Source organism: Myotis daubentonii, chromosome 10 (assembly GCF_963259705.1).
Source record: "Myotis daubentonii chromosome 10, mMyoDau2.1, whole genome shotgun sequence".
In the NCBI taxonomy this organism is placed as follows: Eukaryota; Metazoa; Chordata; class Mammalia; order Chiroptera; family Vespertilionidae; genus Myotis; species Myotis daubentonii.
Genome location: NC_081849.1, coordinates 78,622,886 through 78,643,133, shown reverse-complemented (window position 1 = coordinate 78,643,133; position 20,248 = coordinate 78,622,886). Strand labels below are relative to the sequence as shown.

Below are 20,248 nucleotides of genomic sequence, written 5' to 3'. Positions count from 1 at the left end.
AAAATAGGATGAGCTACCCACAAAAGGAAAGCCATTCCAGAAAAGGAGAAGGCAGGAGAGAGGGACAGCTTATTTGGTGGAAATGGAAGATGGTAGGAGAAAAATACTCGCACAGGATGGTGAGTTAGGCTAGGGCCAGACTTTGGAGACCATGGAAATTGTGCTTAGAAATCTTTATTTCATATGCAATGAGAGCCATAAGAGCTTTTGTTGAGGGACAGGAGTGACATAATTTGATCTGTTCTATAAGAAGATAATTCTGGTTACAGTAGGATGATAGGAGATATCTTCTAAGAGACCCCTGCCAACTTCAGGAGAGAAATGATGAAAATCCAAATACTGGTCATGATAGAGAAGAGAATAAAAGGGCTAGAAGAGAAAAAGTGAGGAGGTAAATGTTTAGATGTGGAAATGAGGACAGAGGAAGGAATAGAGAGATAATGGCCAATTTGGAGGATGGCGGTTCCAATTTACAAAGGTAAAAACACAGGGAAAAGAGGTGTCCATGAGGGGGTCTTGGGGGGGCAAGAACATAATTGATATGTCCTGGCAGGATTAATAAGGACTTGAATAACAAAGAGGTTATTTTCCATTGTTGGTGATTTATTGAGGAAATCACACAAAATAGAGTTTTACAGTTGTCTGACAGATTCAAAAGACTACCAGATGGGCGGTAAGGGATTAGAGGCAGTAACTGACTGTTCTCATCCACTCTGTCTGATCTTTCACACACATCCCCATATCAATAGTGCCTACACTGTGACCCTATTTCAGTGACAAGAAGACTAAGGGTAGAGGATTAAATAACATGACTTGATTGTTAGCCTGTATGTGAGTTAGAATTAAGACTACAAGGGAACACTCTTAATATCCATGCATCTCCAGCTTTTGAAATTCTGAGCATTAAACTGAAAGAGAGAGAGGTGTTTAACCATTTTGGTGAAAAAGTGGGATTTAGCTTCAGGAGATATTTTCTCTTTTTGTCACTTTGTGTGACTATTCCTTCCAAATGAAGTGATTCAGATTTCCAGAGACACTTAGTCAAATACGACCCTAATAAACAACAGAACATATATGATACTTTTGGGAAAATCGGAACATATATGATACTTTTTGTTTGCTTCTTTTGAATATGGTCATTTTATATATGATTTACTATTAAATAATTTTATTTCAAAAAATGCATATGGTGCTTTACAAAAATACCTTTTAATTAAAAGTATGTTGCTCCCTTTCAGTGCTTCCTTCCAAGTCAATGGAAATCATTTTAGCATCATTATGAATCATACGTAATCTGACAATATGACTACTGCTGATTGCTACACTTCTAGCACATTAGAACCCTCTGGCCCCTTCGTTTTGAGAATTCACATTATAATTTAAATGCATGGATAGAAAACAGCAAAGCCTTCTGCTCTGTCTCCCCACAGAGGTGCTGTCCCATCTTGAAAGATAGCTGAGGAGATCTAGAGTTACAGGGGATGGACCAGCCCCTACCTGAGTGTGTGGTTTCTGGCCAAGCTTGGCTGACGCTCTTGCAGCATTTCAAAAATGTTTGGCTGGCGAAGAAATGCCACGATCTTGTCATTATACGCTGAAACGACAGAAGGGCAGAGTTGTGCTTCAGTCTTCAGACCACATGATTTCCCTGATGACTGGAAGATGGCTGCTTGACACGAGAATTAATTTAGAAGTTTGAGGGGCAGGTAGCAATGTATCAAAAAAATGTAAGCTCCTGAAGGTGTTTCCAGTGACATAATAGCCTTATTATTTTTAAACAGTCACCCCAGAAGTGAACTCAATCTAAGTTAATCATCCTAATATTCCAGAAACTTAACCATGGGTTAACTCACTACTGTGTGAACAGATAAAATACAAAGTAGTTCTCCCATGAGCGAAGTCTTACTCTCTTCTTAATAAATTCTCTTGGTCATTTTGCCACAGTTATTTTAGCACAAGATTCTTTATGAGTTCAAATAAACCCTTTTCCGAGCACTTGACACTTATGACCTGTGGCCATGAGTTGATTTCCAGGAGTGATAATGGAACTATCCAAGTCCATTTAGGCTCTCTCACCTCTTTTCCCCTGATACAAGTGGCATGTGTTTTGAAAAGAGGCAGTTGATTTTAGAAATCAAGACTCTGTCGACTTATCCCCATACACACAAGGGAAGAGAGGTTTACATTACAAACTGCATCTAAGAGAAACAAACTCATGACCTCATTAAATTATGCTCCCCTGGACTTGGCTAACAAAGCCCTGACTAGAGAAAAGAAGGGAAATGTGGGCTGGAAGATATGAGGGAAGAAGGAGGTGAGGGATGAGAGAGGACAAAGCGAGGAGGCAGGAGAAAGGGAAAAGGCAAAGGAGAGGGGAGGATGGGCGCAAACAATAAAGGGGGAGACTATGCCATAAAGAGGAAGAAAAATAACTCAGTGGAATCCTCAATATTAAAGGACTCACAATAAGAAAAGCCAGGTTAATTACTGATTATCCAGGGGTTCTAAAAGCATGTTACATACCCAGTGGCAACGACTCATGTTGATGCTGGCTTCGAATAGCAGCAACTAGGCTGTGTCCTGGCCGGGCCATTAAAGAGGTTCCTCTGTTTCTACAGACATCTGAGGCCTAATTCCAAAATAAAATTATTAGTGTTTGCTCATTGAGTATGATGTGAGCTGTGGTTTGTCATATATAGCCTTTATTACATGGAGGTATACTTTATTGACAGTGAAATGTCTGCAATACTCAGTTTCTTTTCATTATATGAAGTGATCTGACAATAATACTGAAATTGCCTTAAAATATTAAAGAGCTTGGACATTTTAAATAGATTGAAATGACATATTTTGAGTTGATGCAGAATTTTGAATTTGTACACTATCATCTCACGCTTAGTACTTTCTGAAGTATTGTACGATTGCTACCAGACAGGGGGGCTATCTATGTTGAGCTGGGAAGTTGGGGCACTGCTTTCTACAATCTGTGAACTTGTTTCCTGCCGAGTATCTGGTATCTGTAGGGTCTTGACACCCACATAACACTTGCAGATGTGTAACACTTCCTCTCTGCATCGTCACACACACCTTTTATGTGTATGTTTTCAGTAGTATCCTGAAACAATGATACCTAAGATGATCCCATGAAAGAAAAATTCATTTGATCACAGTGGCACTGAAAAATGAGTGCCCTTGATTGGAAATAGTTGCATCTCTCAGAGTCCACAGATGACTCCTCTGAAATGTACACGAGGCTTTCATTACAACAAGTGATGACACACCAACAACTAGCTCTTCGTTTAAGACTTATGTTTGCTATCTGGAAGCTTTTAGAGAGATTGTAATTTTTCCAGTTTCTTCTGAGGTGTATGTACACTGTGGTTCTCCCTGGAATGACTCTCTGAGGGGGCCAAATAGATATTTCTTTTTTTTTCTGACAGTTTTTTCATTTTTTTGCCTCACTCTAAAATTCAACTTTAAAAGCTGTTTTATGGGAAATTGTTCTCAGTGCCCTCATCTTTTGATGTTATAAAAAGATGTTAGGACATAAAAATGGATTTTCTCATAATATTCTCAGAAACTATTTGAAAGTAGAAAAGGACTATATTTTGAGTTTTGGTTTGGGAAAAGAGGACAGGAAAGATTATGGGATACAGAGACAGTATTTCAGAAAGGCAATGAATGTGAGCTTACGAAAGGTGGCAGCCTTCCATGGCTCAGCAGTAGGCAAGCACAGGTAATAAAAGAGATATAAACTAGGACAGCACGTGGTGGAATGAGAACAGGGTACACCTTATGCCTGGTTAATTTCTCCTAGATCTCAGCCACTTAGAAGTAGCTCTGGCTCCACCCACAGAGGCAGAGTCTGTGGACCTGTGAGCTGAGGGTGGGGACAGGGTGTTACCTCTCCAGCACTGTAACTGCGGAGCCTCTGGAGGTGCTGGCGATGCATCAGATGATTAGGAAGACGGCCGTTCTGAAGAGGGATTCGGGGGTCAATGAAAGTGGTCGCTCGACTGTTGTGGTCCACGAAAAAAGACTGCAGTCAGACCAGTGAAAAGAGCACGCCATGAGAATGAGCCAGAGTGTGGTGAACCATGGAAGGGAATGCTACGGGGCCAAGGCATCATGTTTCTTTCTGTCTCTCTTTTTTATCTACTCAAAGTTAGGTGGAACACTGGGCACTGTGCATCTGTTTGCTCAGCAGTTGAATGAAGCAATAGCAGTCATTAACACTCTACACTGTGAAGTCATACAGTCGTAATAACAACACTTTATTTCATATGCAAAATAAGATAAATAGAGCTTTTGATGGATAAATAATACTAGTGATTAATAACTTTTATAGGATTTTACTTTTTAAAAAATGCTTTTTAATATAGAATTAGTAGAGTCTCACTGATAAAATAAATTGAAAGGATAAAATAGTAAAAAGAAAATAACTTGAATCATCCCAAATAACACAATCTCAAGGCAATCACCAAAATATTTTGGTAATTTAAAAAAAATATTTTTATTGATTTCAGAGGGAAGGGAGAGGGAGAGATAGAAACATCAATGATGAGAGCGAATCATTGATCAGCTGCTCCCTGTACGTCCCCCACTGGGGACCGAGCCCACAACCCACGCATGTGCCCTGATTGGGAATCAAACCATGACCTTCTGGTTCATGGGTCGATGCTCAACCACTGAGCCACACTGGCTGGGCTATTTTGGTAATATTTTCCAGATTTTTTCTTTTCCTATGCAAATATACACATATGCACATATATACATTTCCCCCCACATTAACAATAATTTTGCTGTAAATCTTTTTGCCTATTATTTTATAAGCATTTCCCTAAGTTATCAAATTTTCTTTTAACATAGAATTTTAATAAGCATATAGTATTCAGATTTATGGATGCATAATGATTACTTTCAGTTCTCTGAAAAATACTAATGGAGTATTTCACAGAACTAAAACAAATAACCCCAAAATTTATGTATAACAAAAAAGGACTACAAATAGCCACAGCGATCTTGAGAAAGAAGAATGAAGTTAGAGGCTATCTGATATTAAGCTATACTTCAAGATTATAGAAATCAAAAAAGCATGGTACTGTCATAAAAACAGACATATAGATCAATGGAACAGAATAAAGTGCCCAGAAATAAGCCCACTTATACAGTCAGTTAATATATGATAAAAGAGGCAAGAATATATAATGGAATAAAGACAGTCTCTAGGTACATGTCTCAGCTGCTTTGCTTTCTGCTGTAGTGATGAGTAGGAGGCAGTGTGTGTACCATGGAGGACCAGGGCTGACTGCATCTGGGGACTCTCTGCATTCCCTGGGGCCCTTGCTGTTTGTTTCCTGATATGAGAGCTTCATTCTTGAAAATCCAAGGATAGGCAAATGGCTTGCATCAGTGTGTGCTCTTGCGTAATAAACACTGTCTTTCTGTCCACTGACTCATAGTGGTATCCCTTGGCATCTTGGTTAAACAATAAATGCAATCATGGCCACCACCGCAGACCACTGAGATAGGCAGGTGCACCCCAGCTCTGATCCTTTACTTTCTGTTCTGGCTCAAGCTTCATTTCCCACCCTACCACATCCCAGCAAGTCCTCATAGTATATAAATCACTGTCATTCTCCCAGTGGAGGCCACATCCAGTTAATGAGGAAATCTTGGGGAGCAGATTGTGGCTACGGTGGCTTTTCTGCTGCACAAGGAATCCCCCCACCCCCATTTAATCCCTGACTACAGAGGAGCTGGTCATAGAGCTTCCTTGTACGCATGGACTTGCATTAGTGGACACAGTCTTTTTCCTCACACAACCTAGAGAGTTCAGGTGCTGAGGCATGCGAAGTGGTTTGTGGGAACGGATTGACAGCTCCCAGTGGTGCTGTTTTTATGACAGTACCACTCTGGGGACATCAACTCACTCCGGGGAACTATGGCTTTGCAGGTTCACAATCACAAAGGGAAAAAAATGGAGTAATTCAGTTGCCTATTGGGAGACATGTCTGCTGGTAGAAACTTCTGTTTCCTTTGACCCTAAAACAGGGAGGGGTTCTTTCCACCAAAGTTCACAAAAGATTACACAGGGTCAGTTCTTTAGTAAACGTTGGCCTGTCTTGTAAATACATTGAGATGAATGATGATGATTAAGAAAAAACATTCTCACTTTAGCAAACCCAATTAAGCTTCGAAAGCATTGCCGGGAAGGACCAGTTTTGGTTAAGGTCACACAAAGGCAAAATGCAAGCCAGTTAACATGCCACAAACTCAATGTGCCCCATCACTGTTTGCCAGGCTGCTTTAAGGAGAACTGAAGGCTTACTAGGGAAATCACAGTGAGTAATCTAATAATGTCACTCCCATTTAACGAATAATTTTGTTCTCTGAGAGTTAGCTGTCTAAGGAGGCAAACAGTGGAAGGTCATTGAACAGAATCTGGTTTCAAATTCCAAACCTAAATGTAAAGAGATGTAGACAGCAGTTCTCAAATGGGGGTGATTTTGCTCCCCAGGGGGCATATATAGTAAGGTCCAAACTTGGTGGGGGTGCTCAGTGGGCAGAAGTCAGGGGTGCTGCTAAACACCCTCCAGTGCACAGGACAGAAACCCTGCTGTGGACAGTTCCTCCTCCCTGCCTCCTGGGAGCCAATGGCACATCCCAGGCGCACAGGCTCTCCTCTCCTCATCACCCTCCCTCCTCACTTTCACAGTGTCTTTCCTTTCAAGGAAAGGGCCCCCCCGCCCATGATGAAAGGGCCGCACAGTCACACTCACCTTTCCCTGCTGGTCCGTTTTGATCTCCCAGCCCCGAGGCAATTCCAGACGTGTGTCTGCAAACATGTTAATGAAATTCACCAAGTCCCGGTTATGCTGGTAGCGTTCAAAATTGCGTGCATCCCGCCGGACTTTCAGAATCATGTGCTTTAAGCAGGTGCTACTGGTGAAGACGCGGTAAGCATTCTGAGATGGGGTCCGAGCCAGTTGGGGTAGGGAGTGGAGGATTAGAAAAAACACAGATCAAGCACAGTTTGAGAAGCTTCATGTGATATAAAGTGATTTCTAAACAGTTATTTATTGTGAGCCTCGAGGAGGCAGCCTCAGAAGCAGACATCTTGCTAAAAAATTCAATGAGCAGCTGTAAACACACACGGCCCTGTTTGTGATCCCTACTCTGCCTGCCGCTCCGCAGCCCGGGACACAGTCAACCTCCCTGCGCATCTCAGAGGCTCCCCTCCCTCCTCCTTCCTTCCTCTCTCAGCCATTGGCTTTTTTGAGTCTTTCTTGACCTCTTTGAGCCTCTTTCCTCTCTCCCCTCCATGGATCCTCTCTGACTGCACAGGTCTGCTTGTGCGCCTTGAGCTGCCTACAACAAAGAGTATTCATTTAAGCCAAAACCTGTTTGGCTCAGTGGATAGAGCGTCGGCCTGCAGACTGAAAGGTCCCAGGTTCGATTCCGGTCAGGGGCATGTACCTGGGTTGCGGGCACATCCCCAGTAGGAGATGTGCAGGAGGCAGCTGATCGATGTTTCTCTCTCATCCATGTTTCTAACTCTCTATCTCTCTCCCTTCCTCTCTGTAAAAAATCAATAAAATATATTTTTAAAAAAAGAGTATTCATTTAAGGTTCCTGGGATTTAAGGCAGGACTTCAGGGCCCATCACTCCTTTGATTCCTCTGTAGAAATGTTTGTACGTGAGGGGTAGGGGATGAGAAAAACAAAAAAAGTTTCAGGAATTTCTCATTGTGCAAAGGACAGTTTTATGGCTCACGGGGATGATGTGTGCATGTGATAAAGGAAAGCTGGAGCAAGCAGGCACAGTATAGCTCCTGCTGGCCCAAGTCCCCTGGTGCCCAGGATCTGGCATCCTTGTCTCCCTTCAGCATTCATGCCTGCACCAGAGGGCAGCTGCTCTGGCTCTAACCACTGAATGTCCCAGCGGCTTCTCAAATATAACCTGCTAAAACCTGATCTCCTCCTTCCATGACACAAACTTTGTCATCTCATTAAACTACTGGACCCACCTAATGGAGTCACCACCTAACTCAGGTGCTCAAAGCAAAAAGGACTCAGACTTTCCTGAGTCCTCATCTCCCATCCCCCTCAATCACAGTGGTCCAAAGCACTGTTACTGATTCCACGCAGAAATGTCTCCTGAAATGAGTCATTCCTTTCCATGAGGCCAGCCCCTGACTTAGCAGGCCTTCGTCATCTCTCACTAGAATGGTTGAATCAGTCTCCAGTCTTAGTCCCCCAGTCTTTCTCCCACACTTCTACCAAAGCACTTTCACTGACACTAACACACCGACACTGACAAAAACCTGAAGAGGAAACAGCATTTCCCCATCCAGCTCTTTCCCTTTTTGGAAAACGCACAGAATGAAAAGAGTGGACTGGGCTGTTTTCTTTATTCTCGCTTGGGCTAAAATTCTACTCTCTTTCAGGCAAGAAAATTCTACCCTCGTTCAGGTATCAAACAACTTGGCAAAGTTGTGTTTTTGGTCTTGATGGAAGCCAGGCCAGGCTCACTCGCATTTTTGGAGCACTCACATAATTGGCATGCAGTACAGTGAAGAATTCAGGATTGGTGATAAACTTGACCGCGGGCGACTGCAGCAGCAAGGTGATTTTTTGTGAGTTCACCGGAGAAAGTGACCCTTCTCTCCTCAGATCTGGAAAAGGTGAAGCAAAAGCACAGAGCGCACTGAAAGAGTCATTTCAAACACCGTACTTTTCTCTGCATACCAGCAGCACACACACCTTTACCTGCGCAGCTGGAGTGGGCTGTTTTTAATAGTAATCTGACTAGGAGTCAGTGATCTGACTAGAAGTCATATCACCTTGTGTATGTCAGGTAAGAACCATTATTTCTAGGAGTGTTTCTGTATAACTTCAGTTAGGCTCAAGTCCTTAAATATCTTGTCCCTTTTATGCCAATTACTTTTTAACGTTTTCTTTACAAATTGCTAATCATAGGTATGATAGTTTGTTTGCAGAAAGGACCATAATTTTTTCCTTCCCTGCACCCACACCCATCTGCATGAGACTTTACAGCTTCTACCCCCCCCCCCCCTTTTTTAATAAATATATTTTATTGATATTTTACAGAGAGGAAGGGAGAGAGATAGAGAGTTAGAAACATTGATGAGAGAGAAACATCTATCAGCTGCCTCCTGCACATCTCCTACTGGGGATGTGCCCGCAACCCAGGTACATGCCCTTGACCGGAATCGAACCTGGGACCTTTCAGTCCGCAAGCCGATGCTCTATCCACTGAGCCAAACCGGTTTAGGCCTACAGCTTCTCCCCTTGTTGAATTGAGCTGGCCATGTGTCTGGCTTTAACGAACACAATCTAGCAGAGGCTTGGAGCCAAGCTTTCAAGAAGCCTCTGTGTCCCCACTCTCACTCTGAACTCTGCCACCATCATGAGAACAAACATGGGTTAGCCCTGCGCAAGAGGAGAAGCCATGGGGAGCAGGAACAAGCAGCCCGGCTGAGGCCCTCTCAGGGCAGACAGGTCATGGCTGATTGGACAGCGGACCAAGGACAGATGGGAGAGCCCAGTGGCATCTGAGGAGCCACCTTGCTGAACTCTGCTCAAATTGCCTCTCTGCAGGACCACTGGATAAATGCATGACTGTGAATTTAAGCTACTAAGCTTTGGGGTGGTTCGTTACATAGCAAATGCCAACATATGTGATACCAAACCCAGAAATAAATTCCTTTGCTCCTTTTTTCTCATGTTTCTCATTGCTCAACCACTTTACCACATCTCTCCCAGAAGGCTGAACTAAGAAATTAACACGAGAAAATCCTAAAGTAGTCAGTTAAGTTAGTATATCTGGTAAAATGAATAAAATGAAGGCAATTAAAATTGTTGGTAGAACTGTATACTAGTATATGCATTCAAAAGAGTGCATGAAAATGTCCACTATTTTGCATTGTTGTAAGCGCTGAGACCTGGGAGGACGGAAACACATGTTTGTTTGCTCAGACTATTTTTTGAGCCTTGTTTTTGCAAATAAAATTTCCATCACAACTCAACTTTAAAAACTGGATGATTAGTATGTCACTGTGATCCTCTTATGTCATCACAGGTATAAAAAGTGAAAGCCAGTCTCCTATGCCTTTTGAATATCCTCATTTGAGTTCTTAGAAATGACCACCAGACCCCTGATGGACACCTACCCTACAAGATTTGGTAAAAAAAGGCTCTTGGGTGGTGTGCATAACCATGTCTAGAAAATGTCTTTATTCCCAGGTTTCTCCTTCAAGGGGAACTGTATTTTATTCCTAAAGCTAACAACTAATTATTCCTGTTGATAGTGTAGTTATGTGGTTCTTTTGAAGTAGACCATGAATTTTGATCGCATGTTTTATTCTTAAGTAGAAAATCCATAGACTACAAGAAATAAATTAACCTAACTAGAAATCAAGACGCTGAAAAAATTGCCTTGATGCGCAAGTACATAGCAAACCCAGCTCTGAGTCCGCAGACTTCATCTGCCTCATGTCCCCCAGCCATAGTGCTGGCATTCTCTCTATGTGAACCCACTGCTTCCTCAGTTCCCGGTGGGAAACTTCTGTTTGCTTTACTTTGCTGCGCCCTGCCTCTTCCCCTCTGTCCTGACCTCCATTCGTCCCATTGCTTTCTTTCCCCGAGTGCACAGCGCCATACTACAAGGGCCTCACACACTCTGTCACACAGCCCCTGGACGCCATCCCAGAAGTCTAGGGACCCCTCCTCCCATACCTAAGCTCAACTGAGAAGATTCAGTGTCTGAGTCACTCTCACCACCTCCTCCGCCGACTCCTGCTGGAACTTGCTCACAACTTTGGCTACTAGAATCTTCTTCCGGCCTCTCTGTGGCAATGGTTCGCTGAATATTTTGGTACCTTTGCATCAGAAAATGGAAAGACGGGAGTTAACTTTTATTTATTGGCTTGTTTGGGGCTGGTCCTTTGAATCAGATTACTGGGGAAATCTGGAAAATGTTGTCTTGGATGCCTGGGAAAAAAATGCTTAAAATTTCCACAAGAGAGCCAAAGCAATTAGTAAGACAAGTGTCTCTGGATGGTTTGACTTCTGTTTGTTTTGTGAGATATGATAAGTTTCAAGTATGGTGACTTCTAAAAAAACCAACATAAATAATAACGAATTATATATATATAAAAAAGCCTATAGCCCTATACCCTGGCTAAGTCTAAAATAAGGCCATGGGAAGTAACTTAAAATGTTAAAATTAAGATATCAAATTACCTCTGCATTATTGTACTAACAAACTAGAAGAATAGTTCTACTCACTTACTTTTACTTGACAAGAAACTGATATGACTAGCAGGTATGTGGAAATAAAATCATGCTGGCAAAAAATAAATATGTTGGCAGACAACTGTTTTCTGCTTATTTGAAGGATCATTTTATTTTTCTTCCCAAATTGGGGATTTAGTCAGTTGGCCATCCAGTTAGCCACTTTGCCAGGTACCTACTAAATATTTACTAACTTTTCCAATATGCCCAGGCTCTGTCCTGGACTTTCAGATCAAAGAGAAAATTAGAATATGATATCACACTCTAAACCCACACAGTCAAGATGGAACGCTATATAAACCATGACTCTAGCGATGTGAAAAGGCTGTCCTAGACGTGTAAGAGGTGTGTGAACACAGATGAGGAGACACCTAAAGCATATTTTGAAATCAGAGTATGAACTTGTTGGGGAGCTTGCAGGGAAAAACCCTAGAGAAAATAACATGTCCCAAAGAGTCCGCCCTGGGAGAATTCTGAGAAGCTTGGTGGTGGCATCAGGATATGTGGACCTCAGGCAGGGCTAGGAGACCGCTGAGGGGCGGCAGAGAGCACTTAGTTGGTTGCTACTGGCAGCAGTTTGAATGGTACTAGTTCTCCAACTTGAGCTGCAGAAAGTGTGCCTGCAAGCATAATTTTGTGTACTATTTCTAGAGAGTTCACGGAAAACTGACACCCTCAGTGAATACCTAAGATGAGGGAGTGGGACGCCATGAGCCTCTTGATGACGCACACCTGTGTTCAAACCTGGGCCATCAAGAAGCTCAGAGGATTCCCCACCTTTAAACGACCCTCAGGCTTAGCTCATCTCTTGCCACAAATTCCAAGTCTGGCTTTCTAAGTACCTACTATGCATGACTTTCTAAAGATGTAAAATTAATCTCTAGCCTCCTCATGCAGTCTGAGCAGAAAAGCGTCCCGGGGTTTGGGTTTGTCTTTAGCTGCCCTTCTCCTTCCTGGTTTACAGGGGCTCTTTGCATGCTGATCACCAACCGCTTGTTGAGTTGCTCCATCTGCTGGATGGACCCTGATCTCCGCATCCCATCCGGGGTGGCTGCTGCTGTTGGACGCTGCCAGGTGGTCGTGCGGTTCACGTGGTCCACATAGAAGACCCGCCCATGGCTGTCGATGCGAGCTTCCCAGTCTAGCATGTAATAGAAAGGCCGAGTGAAAAACAAGGACAGACATTGATCCACATGAAACAGATGCCACCTCCAGGTCCTTTACGGGTAGAACTCACCGTTGGTTATTAGCCGAAGGCCAACCCTGCCCTCAGAACCTGCCATGACTTCTGAGGCATTGGGATGGCATTGACATTCCAGAAAAGAGCCTACTGGGTTCATATCCTCTGCTGGGCCATTTTAAACGGTAACTGTAGTACCTCAACTATGACCTATGTTAAATTTTAATAGTTTCTAAAGAGAATGTCTAATGTTTTTTATTTCTTTCTTTAAATCCTTTCATCCTGTCAGTCTTGTTCTACTCAAATGACAGCCAGAAGATTGTAGTTAAAACCAGTTTTAACAATAGTTCTAAAATACTGTACGTGCAACTTTAGATGATCTCCATCTAATTCTTGGCAACTTTAGTTGATTGTCATTTCTCTTGGGGGGGATTTGATACCTAGGATTTCAAACCATCCTTTTGATAAGTTGTAAATTGACAGTGCATATTCAAACCACTGTAGCTGCCAAATATTTCTTGACCAAAATAAAGCAAAACTGATAACCACTACTAACAAACATCAATCTTTTAAATACCTCTTTGTTGATAAACCAGCATCCCAAACAGTAGAGGGAGCCCAAGGTAAATATAAGTTCCTTTGCTTCTCAAATTTAAACAATAGCCAGATTAAAGATGGAAATAGTTATACACGACTTAATAGATGTAGGGGCTGGGTAGGGAGGGGTAGTTGAAAAAGTCCTCAAAGCTGAAAGAGCTGGCAGTAATATATACATATCTAAGCTGAACATGGAAAAGCAGTATCTGCTATACCAAAATGGGAAAGCTTTTCGAGTTCACATGTAAAAATGTGGTAGAAACAGAAGCTTCATGATAAAATTATGCTGAAAAGTTATACTGAAGAAAAAGCAAAAATAATTTCAAATGGAGGGAAACCATTCAGCCTTTTAAGTGAGAAAAGCCATAGCTCTGGGAGTAAATCAGATACTAATAATTCTATTGAAAAATTATCATTCAGGTAATGACATAGCAACTCTCAATTTTTTAAATAAAAAAACTCAATAGATTTAGTATATTTATGGTTTTATAGGTGCACGGCATATGTTTGTGAATATTATTGCTTGTGTCTGACATTTAACTGAGGAATTGCTAAAATGCCTGAAGAAAATCAAAATACTAGAAAACGCCAAATTTAACTTGGAAAACAAAATGAAGGAAAAATGTAGTCAGATTGCATAAATAAAGTCTAGGAGGTTTTGATTAAAATTAACTTCTAGATAATCCAGTTATCAACTGTTAGTAGTAAATGTTAGTGAGCTTGTTGATAAAATTGTGTGTATATGTAACTACTAGATAATTAATCTTGAACCAAAATTTTTGAAATTTCCGTGATTCCTAAACTAGTAGCAATCAGACACTTTCTTTTTCTTGAATCCAACAAAAAATGAGTATTAACCTTAAAAGAGTATTGTGCTATTTGATTCAGCTGAACAAACTCCTCTTAGCATTCACTATGAACTAGAAACTATGCCAGGTCCGGAGGGCTCATCGGTAAGTAACAGGCCCTTGCCCTCCAGGCACTCAAAGTAAAGAAAGGATTCTTTCTAGTTTCATAAATTCTCTAAGGAAAAAAACACACCTAGAGAATGATGCAGCAATAATTTCTCTCTGCAAGTTTCAGTATTTCCAAATCATTAATATAAAAAGATAAAAGCCAGCCAGACAGGTCCTTTTGTCCATATATGGGATACATAGTGCTAAAGATATACTTTTATAAATATTCAGAAAATAATAAAGTAGAATTAGAGCTTATAAGCATGTTTTATGGGTTGCTTTGTTAAGAATGAACTTTCACATATTTTATAAACCATATTGTATGAAGAGAAAATTTCCAAATGGAACTTCAGGCTTTAGCATGCCCTGCTGGACTTGGCAATGTGAAAATGTTAGCTTACTAATGCTGGGGCAAGTTAGAATAATTTATTTTCATCAATTCATGTGTAGCTGAAGTACCTAACATATACTAAATGATATATTTTCCATGTAGTCTAAGAACAATGTAGAGCCTAATAAAGAATCATTTTTAGTTACTATACTAGCAACAGTAAAATTGTCCTTTTTTTCTTTACTTTAACAATTTCAATACCATGTTTATAGTCTTGATTTTTCTCTTGAGCTTCGGTCATACATCCCATCGCCTACTTGCTATCACTACCCGGATGACACCTCAAATATAATGCGATCGAAACCAAGCTTCAGAGTTTTCCCAGCCAGACCTACTCTGTCTGCAGCCTTCCCTTCCCACCTGAGTTAAAGCAACTCCATCCTTCCAGGTGAAATTCCCGAGGACATTCTTGACTTCTATCTTTCTCTTACACATCACTTCCAATCTGTCAGCAAATCTACCCACAAAATACGTGTCCAGAATCTGGCCACTCCTCATCACCTCTCTGGCTTCCCTCTGGCCCAAGCCACCATTATTTCTTACCTCGGTCACTGCAGTAAACTTTTGTTGGGTCTCATGCTTTCATCTTTCCTTCTCACAATTTAATGCCAACACAGTAACCACAGGGAAGGCTTAATACCTATGTCAGAAAACACCTCTTCTCTGTTCAAAACCCTGCATTGCCCTCCTTTCATCCAGCGTCAAAGCCAAAGTCCTTAAGAGGTCTACCAGGCCCTATGTGATCTGGGTTCCAGTATCTCCTTGACGTCATCACCTACTCCAGACACACTGGTCTCCTTGCTGTTCCTCAAACCCACTAGGCAGGCTGTAATTTTTTTTCAGAAAGCTCACCCTCCTCAGTACTTGCCTGGATTACTCTTTGCCTCCTCTAAGTCTAGCATCAAAGGTTGCCTCCTCAATGAAGCTTACCCGACCACCCTATTTAAAATGGCAAACCAGCCACCACCACCACCTCCAGATGTCTTTATCCTGCTCTGCTTCTGTTTTCTGGTAGCACTTGTCATCTTCAAACATGTTGTATTATTTCCTCTTTTAAAAAAATTGTTTTATTATCTGTCTCTGCCAGACTAGACTGTAAACTCCACGAGGGCAGGGACCTTTGTCTGTTTGATACCTCACACAGAGTAAGGGTTCCATGAATATTTGTTGAACGAGTGAAATCATCCATGTACTATTTGAGATTATCTAAGTAAATTCAATTATTAGGCTTCACTATAAACTTTTCTAGTATTTTTAAGTATCACATGAATAGAAAATCAAAACCTATCTGTTATTTCCATTATTTAAACCTGCTGATGCAATTATTTAAATTAGACTTATCTATTCATTTTTTTATAATATCTAGTATAACTAGTAATTATTCTTGCATGGATTGGAAGTCAATTCATGCGCATATGCACTGATAGGTTATTTGTTGTGGGGCAAGTGTTCTTTCCCTGAAGAAAACATGCTACAAATATTTAACAGATAAGTGTCAACTAGGAAGTATCTATAGTGGCACTGAAATTTTACTATTCATTTATGGAACACCCATAAGTCAATGTATAAATAAATAAAGAAATCAGGTGTCAATAGTTAAAGAATATAATGTTTGGCTTGGCCTACCTCCCCAAAATGGCTTTCTTTTAAATGTCTACATATTAAAGGTATTCACTGTTTCCTAACTGATAAATTACAACTGACTCAGAGAAAAATGGTGTGAATGAAAAATATATCACATTAGCAAGAATAGATGAATTAAAGGATACGCATTTTTCCTTCTCAAAACTGTTACCACTTAATGTAAGCACAAGCAACAGAATGTAAGGAAACATTGACACTTAGCATCCTGGAAAGAGCTATAGAATTTATCAAATCTTAAAGGTTATCTTTGCTTGAAAAGCAAGCCTAAACCAAAACAGAGATATTACAGAACTCGTGAACATATCTGATGTTAAGTGGGGTGTCAGTTCCTTCTTGCAACTTTATTATAATGGATTATTATAAGGTTAAGTATAGAATGATATGCAGAGACTCCCTACTCCAAATCTAGCATTTAGTGAGGAAATTAAAGCTTTACTTTACAAATAAGAAAACTGAGTCTCTGAGAGAGTAAATGATTTTCCCAAGTTCAAATGACTAGTTGGATAATTATTACTTATTACAGTTATCAGGAGAAAACGATATTGAATGCTATCCCTAAAGAAGACGATGTTTTTCTGAACAACCCTAAGAACTACAGAAGAAATTGGAGGCTGTCACCTATCAATGCAAGCTATAGCAAGGAAAATGCAAGTTCATGGGTCCTAAAGAGTTGAAATGTTCTATTATATGGAGATGCTTGTTATATAACAGGTCCAATGGCGAACAGTAGGACGATTCAATCTTGAACTGCAAATTTTAAAATATGGAATAGTAAAATTTGGGACCTAAGGATTATGTACAGTTTGCAAGTACTTATTAAGAAATGCTCTCCATTTCAGAAGTTGAGGAGCCCTAGGTTATCTTTTCCAGATCACATCCTGAAACCATTAGTTAAAAAACCCAAACAATTTTTATAGTAGGTGCCATATTGGTTTTTTATAACAGTGTAAGCTACGGAGTTGAGGAAGAGTTTGGATGTTTACATACAAGTTCATACTGACCTGTTTAGATTTGGTAGGAAGAGTTAAGACATAGAGTTTAAAAACTAAAGCTTACTTGGTGGAAGAGGCTCATCGATTGTTGGGTAGTGATGATGTTCAGGCCTCAAGGAAGGAAGCTGGTTTACTGGCTGTGAATTATGGAGTATAGGACATTCACCTATGGACAAGATAGTCAAGACATTCAGGTTCACTCATTGCTATGGCAACGTGTTAAAAAAAACCAGGACCGTAAAACAAATTGCTATAGAAAAAATTCCAAAGGATGGGCAATCTATTTTTGTGTCCATTTACTACAATCACAGTCATTCATGAAAGAAGGAACAGAGTTAATTATTTTTTTAAACTCCAAAGAACATAGCCAAACACTTCATGACAATGATCTATACCACATAGACCAATATGTCGGATCAAGGTCTGATTCTGTAACCACCTGAATTATCTTGATAGAAAGGTGGCATCAGAAAGAAAATTAGCAGAGCCTGACTTGAGCCCAGCCAAAGAAATAGGCCTGTTTGAGGGAAGGGCAGCATTTCTGAGGTCCCATAACAGTTCAGTGGGCCAGTGCAAAATCATTGCTCTTGTTTGAATAGGTTTCATCAGAGGGCTGCCAAGAGGCTGTTTTTCAGATTTTGTTTTTGGAATGAAACTTAGATGGTGACTTTCCAAGATGGGGTTAAGGAACCGGTGGGTCAAGAAGGTAAATTCCTTTAGTATAGAAATTAATGGTTGGGGTTGGGGGTGGGGGTGGTGTGGGAAGGAACCATGGGATTTTGTGATTGTTGCAGGTGATTTTGAGGAAGAATCAGCAAAGCCAGTGTTCTGGAAAGAGAAAAGGACAAAAGACAAAAGAAGTAGATAAAAGGTAGGAAGACTGAGACAAGAAAACTTGAAACACAGAAGTAAGATAGGAGGAAGAAGAGAGACGAACATGGACACATTTTAGAGATAAACATATCCACAGAATGCATGCCCCAATTATTACAGACATATCTAATAATATTGTCAGTCTGGCTTATAATGAACTGAACAATGATCTAAAATGGTACTCCTATTTCATGATGTTCTCAGGTTCTGGTAACACTGTGTGTAGAGGGGCCATGTGGATGGGAGGCCTATAGCACCAGCAATTGCAAAAGTAATTGCTCTTGGTCTTTGGAGAGCTACAGGCCCACGGGCCAAGAGACAGCTTCCATTCAGACTGGTGTCTCCCCTCCTTCCTACCTCACATGATCCTGGCTTTATTGCAAGAGCCCATATTGGCCAGAGGACAAAGGTCAGATCTTTCCCTTCTTCTGTCCTTCATGGCTGATGCAAACACTAAGTGTTCCATTATCCCTTAGGTCAAAAAGGAGAGAAACTGTAAAAAACAGCAGTTAAGATCTTTGTGGGATTTCAAGTTTCAAATATTTTCCAGAATGCCCATACATGGACAGGATGATTATTTCTTCTAACTCCAGATCCCTAGAACTGATAAAAAGTAAAATAAATTAATTAGGAAGGAAGTTAGATGGTTTTAATTTAGCAGTGTCATTCCTAGAGCTAACAGAAAAACAAAAACAGAGAGGTATTTCGGAACAAAGGGCCCTTCTAAGTTTAAACATATATGACACAATTTCTTGTGTGAACTCTGTTACTCAAATGCTTGGGGTCTCTGAGACTTTTAGGAAAGCCAAGGAAGGTGTGTGCCCCTGGTGTCAGCGCACAGCTCCCTGTGAACTGATTCCTGTTTCAAAGATGTGCTCTGTTTTTTAGTGGATCTCACATTCATGTCTGTTTTTATATATGCTTCATGTCAGAAACCAAAAACAATGGTACAGTTGTTATGTCATCAGCTTCTGTGCTTTTAATTTAGTTTCTTGAGAAAAAAAAAAAGAACAAACTTACCTCCTGTAATTAATTCAACCAATCAGATTAATCACTCCTCCAAACTAGTGGAATATTGCTGCTTGCAGGGGTTAATGGAGCTGACCCTACCTGCTTGTGAACCCCAAGCAAATGCAGTCACATGACTGACACAGCTCAGCCAACTGAAAGGATGGAGCACACAGAAGAGGCAAAGGATTTTGTTCGGCAAGAGGCTGAAGCGCCACACAGTCACCCTTGCCTCAAACACAAAGCAAGTGTTCAGAACGTCTAGACCTTCCAAGAGGGAAATATATCCCACTTGAAAAGTTAGTCTCACTGTTTATCTGCCCCGAAGAAGCCTCACTCAAGGGGAGGCTGAGGGCTTTACACATATCCTCATTTAGTCCTTCCAACAACCCTTTGAGGTAGATTCTGCATTTACACCCGTTTTACAAATAAGCATGGAGCAGTTACGTAACTTGGCTACGGTATCATGGCTAGGAAGTGGTGGGACTGGATATAATCAACCCAATCTCCAGGGCCTGAGGTCATAATCATATTTCAGTGCTCTTATAATTTGATCTTAAGAAAGTTTTTAACAACTATTTTATGTTGAGGTTTAAAAAGGAGGATTTTATAAAAGGGAAAAGAAACAAAAAGTAGATAAAGTATACATCCTCCATAAGCTGCTGTAGACTCATCTACCTGGGCATGTGCACAGTCAGATTACCGTGGCCTAGGCAGTGAGAGAATCTGCAACCTGAGGTCACAGCAAGGGGCGATAGTGACTCTAATGGGAGAACAGGGCCCACGTGCACATATGAGGTGGGTTGCGTGGAAGCCCTGCTTTCTTGGAGCAAATGCCAGTGAGGGACAGATGGACAACACGGACACCCTTAGCTCAGGACTCACTACTGATGGAGGGAAGACTGGCTGCAAAGAAGTCACATGCTAACACATGTGCAGCTTTCAGGAGATCAACAGTCCCTCTCAGAAATCTTCGTACTGCCCCTGGTGATCACCATAGGAAAGTGTTCAGGTTCTTCTTAACCTTTTCTGAGTTTACAGCCTGCAGAATTCAGGAATTTAGACATTTATTTAGAAGTTGCACTGCAAAGATTTCTGCTATGGCCCTGAAGCACCTTTCTGTGAAGAACAGCTTTCCCCTGACGGATAGGGCATGGACAGTGTATGCTGAGCTAATTTTCAATGACCTGTGTGTGGATTGTCTTCCAAAAAGGTGGTCAAAATATACCCCATAGGCTACAATGGTTGACAAATAACAAATCCAACTTCATTTTTGCATGTTTCTGAG

General features: G+C 41.0%; 1 protein-coding gene across 3 annotated transcripts in view; it reads right to left on the bottom strand.

The window, feature by feature from the left end:
• The window catches only part of HECW1 (HECT, C2 and WW domain containing E3 ubiquitin protein ligase 1), a 152,913-nt gene that overhangs the window by 33,894 nt on the left and 98,771 nt on the right, over positions 1-20,248 (bottom strand). For 2 of the 3 annotated variants that reach the window (XM_059655760.1, XM_059655759.1), the window contains 8 exons: positions 17,144-17,245; positions 12,310-12,460; positions 10,762-10,904; positions 8,557-8,678; positions 6,783-6,968; positions 3,905-4,039; positions 2,524-2,629; positions 1,498-1,594 (listed from right to left, as the gene is read on the bottom strand). In XM_059655760.1, the coding sequence (XP_059511743.1) occupies positions 1,498-1,594; positions 2,524-2,629; positions 3,905-4,039; positions 6,783-6,968; positions 8,557-8,678; positions 10,762-10,904; positions 12,310-12,460; positions 17,144-17,245 (1,042 nt within the window). The remainder of the gene's footprint in view (positions 1-1,497; positions 1,595-2,523; positions 2,630-3,904; positions 4,040-6,782; positions 6,969-8,556; positions 8,679-10,761; positions 10,905-12,309; positions 12,461-17,143; positions 17,246-20,248) is intronic. The other variant, XM_059655761.1, reaches the window with a different exon arrangement.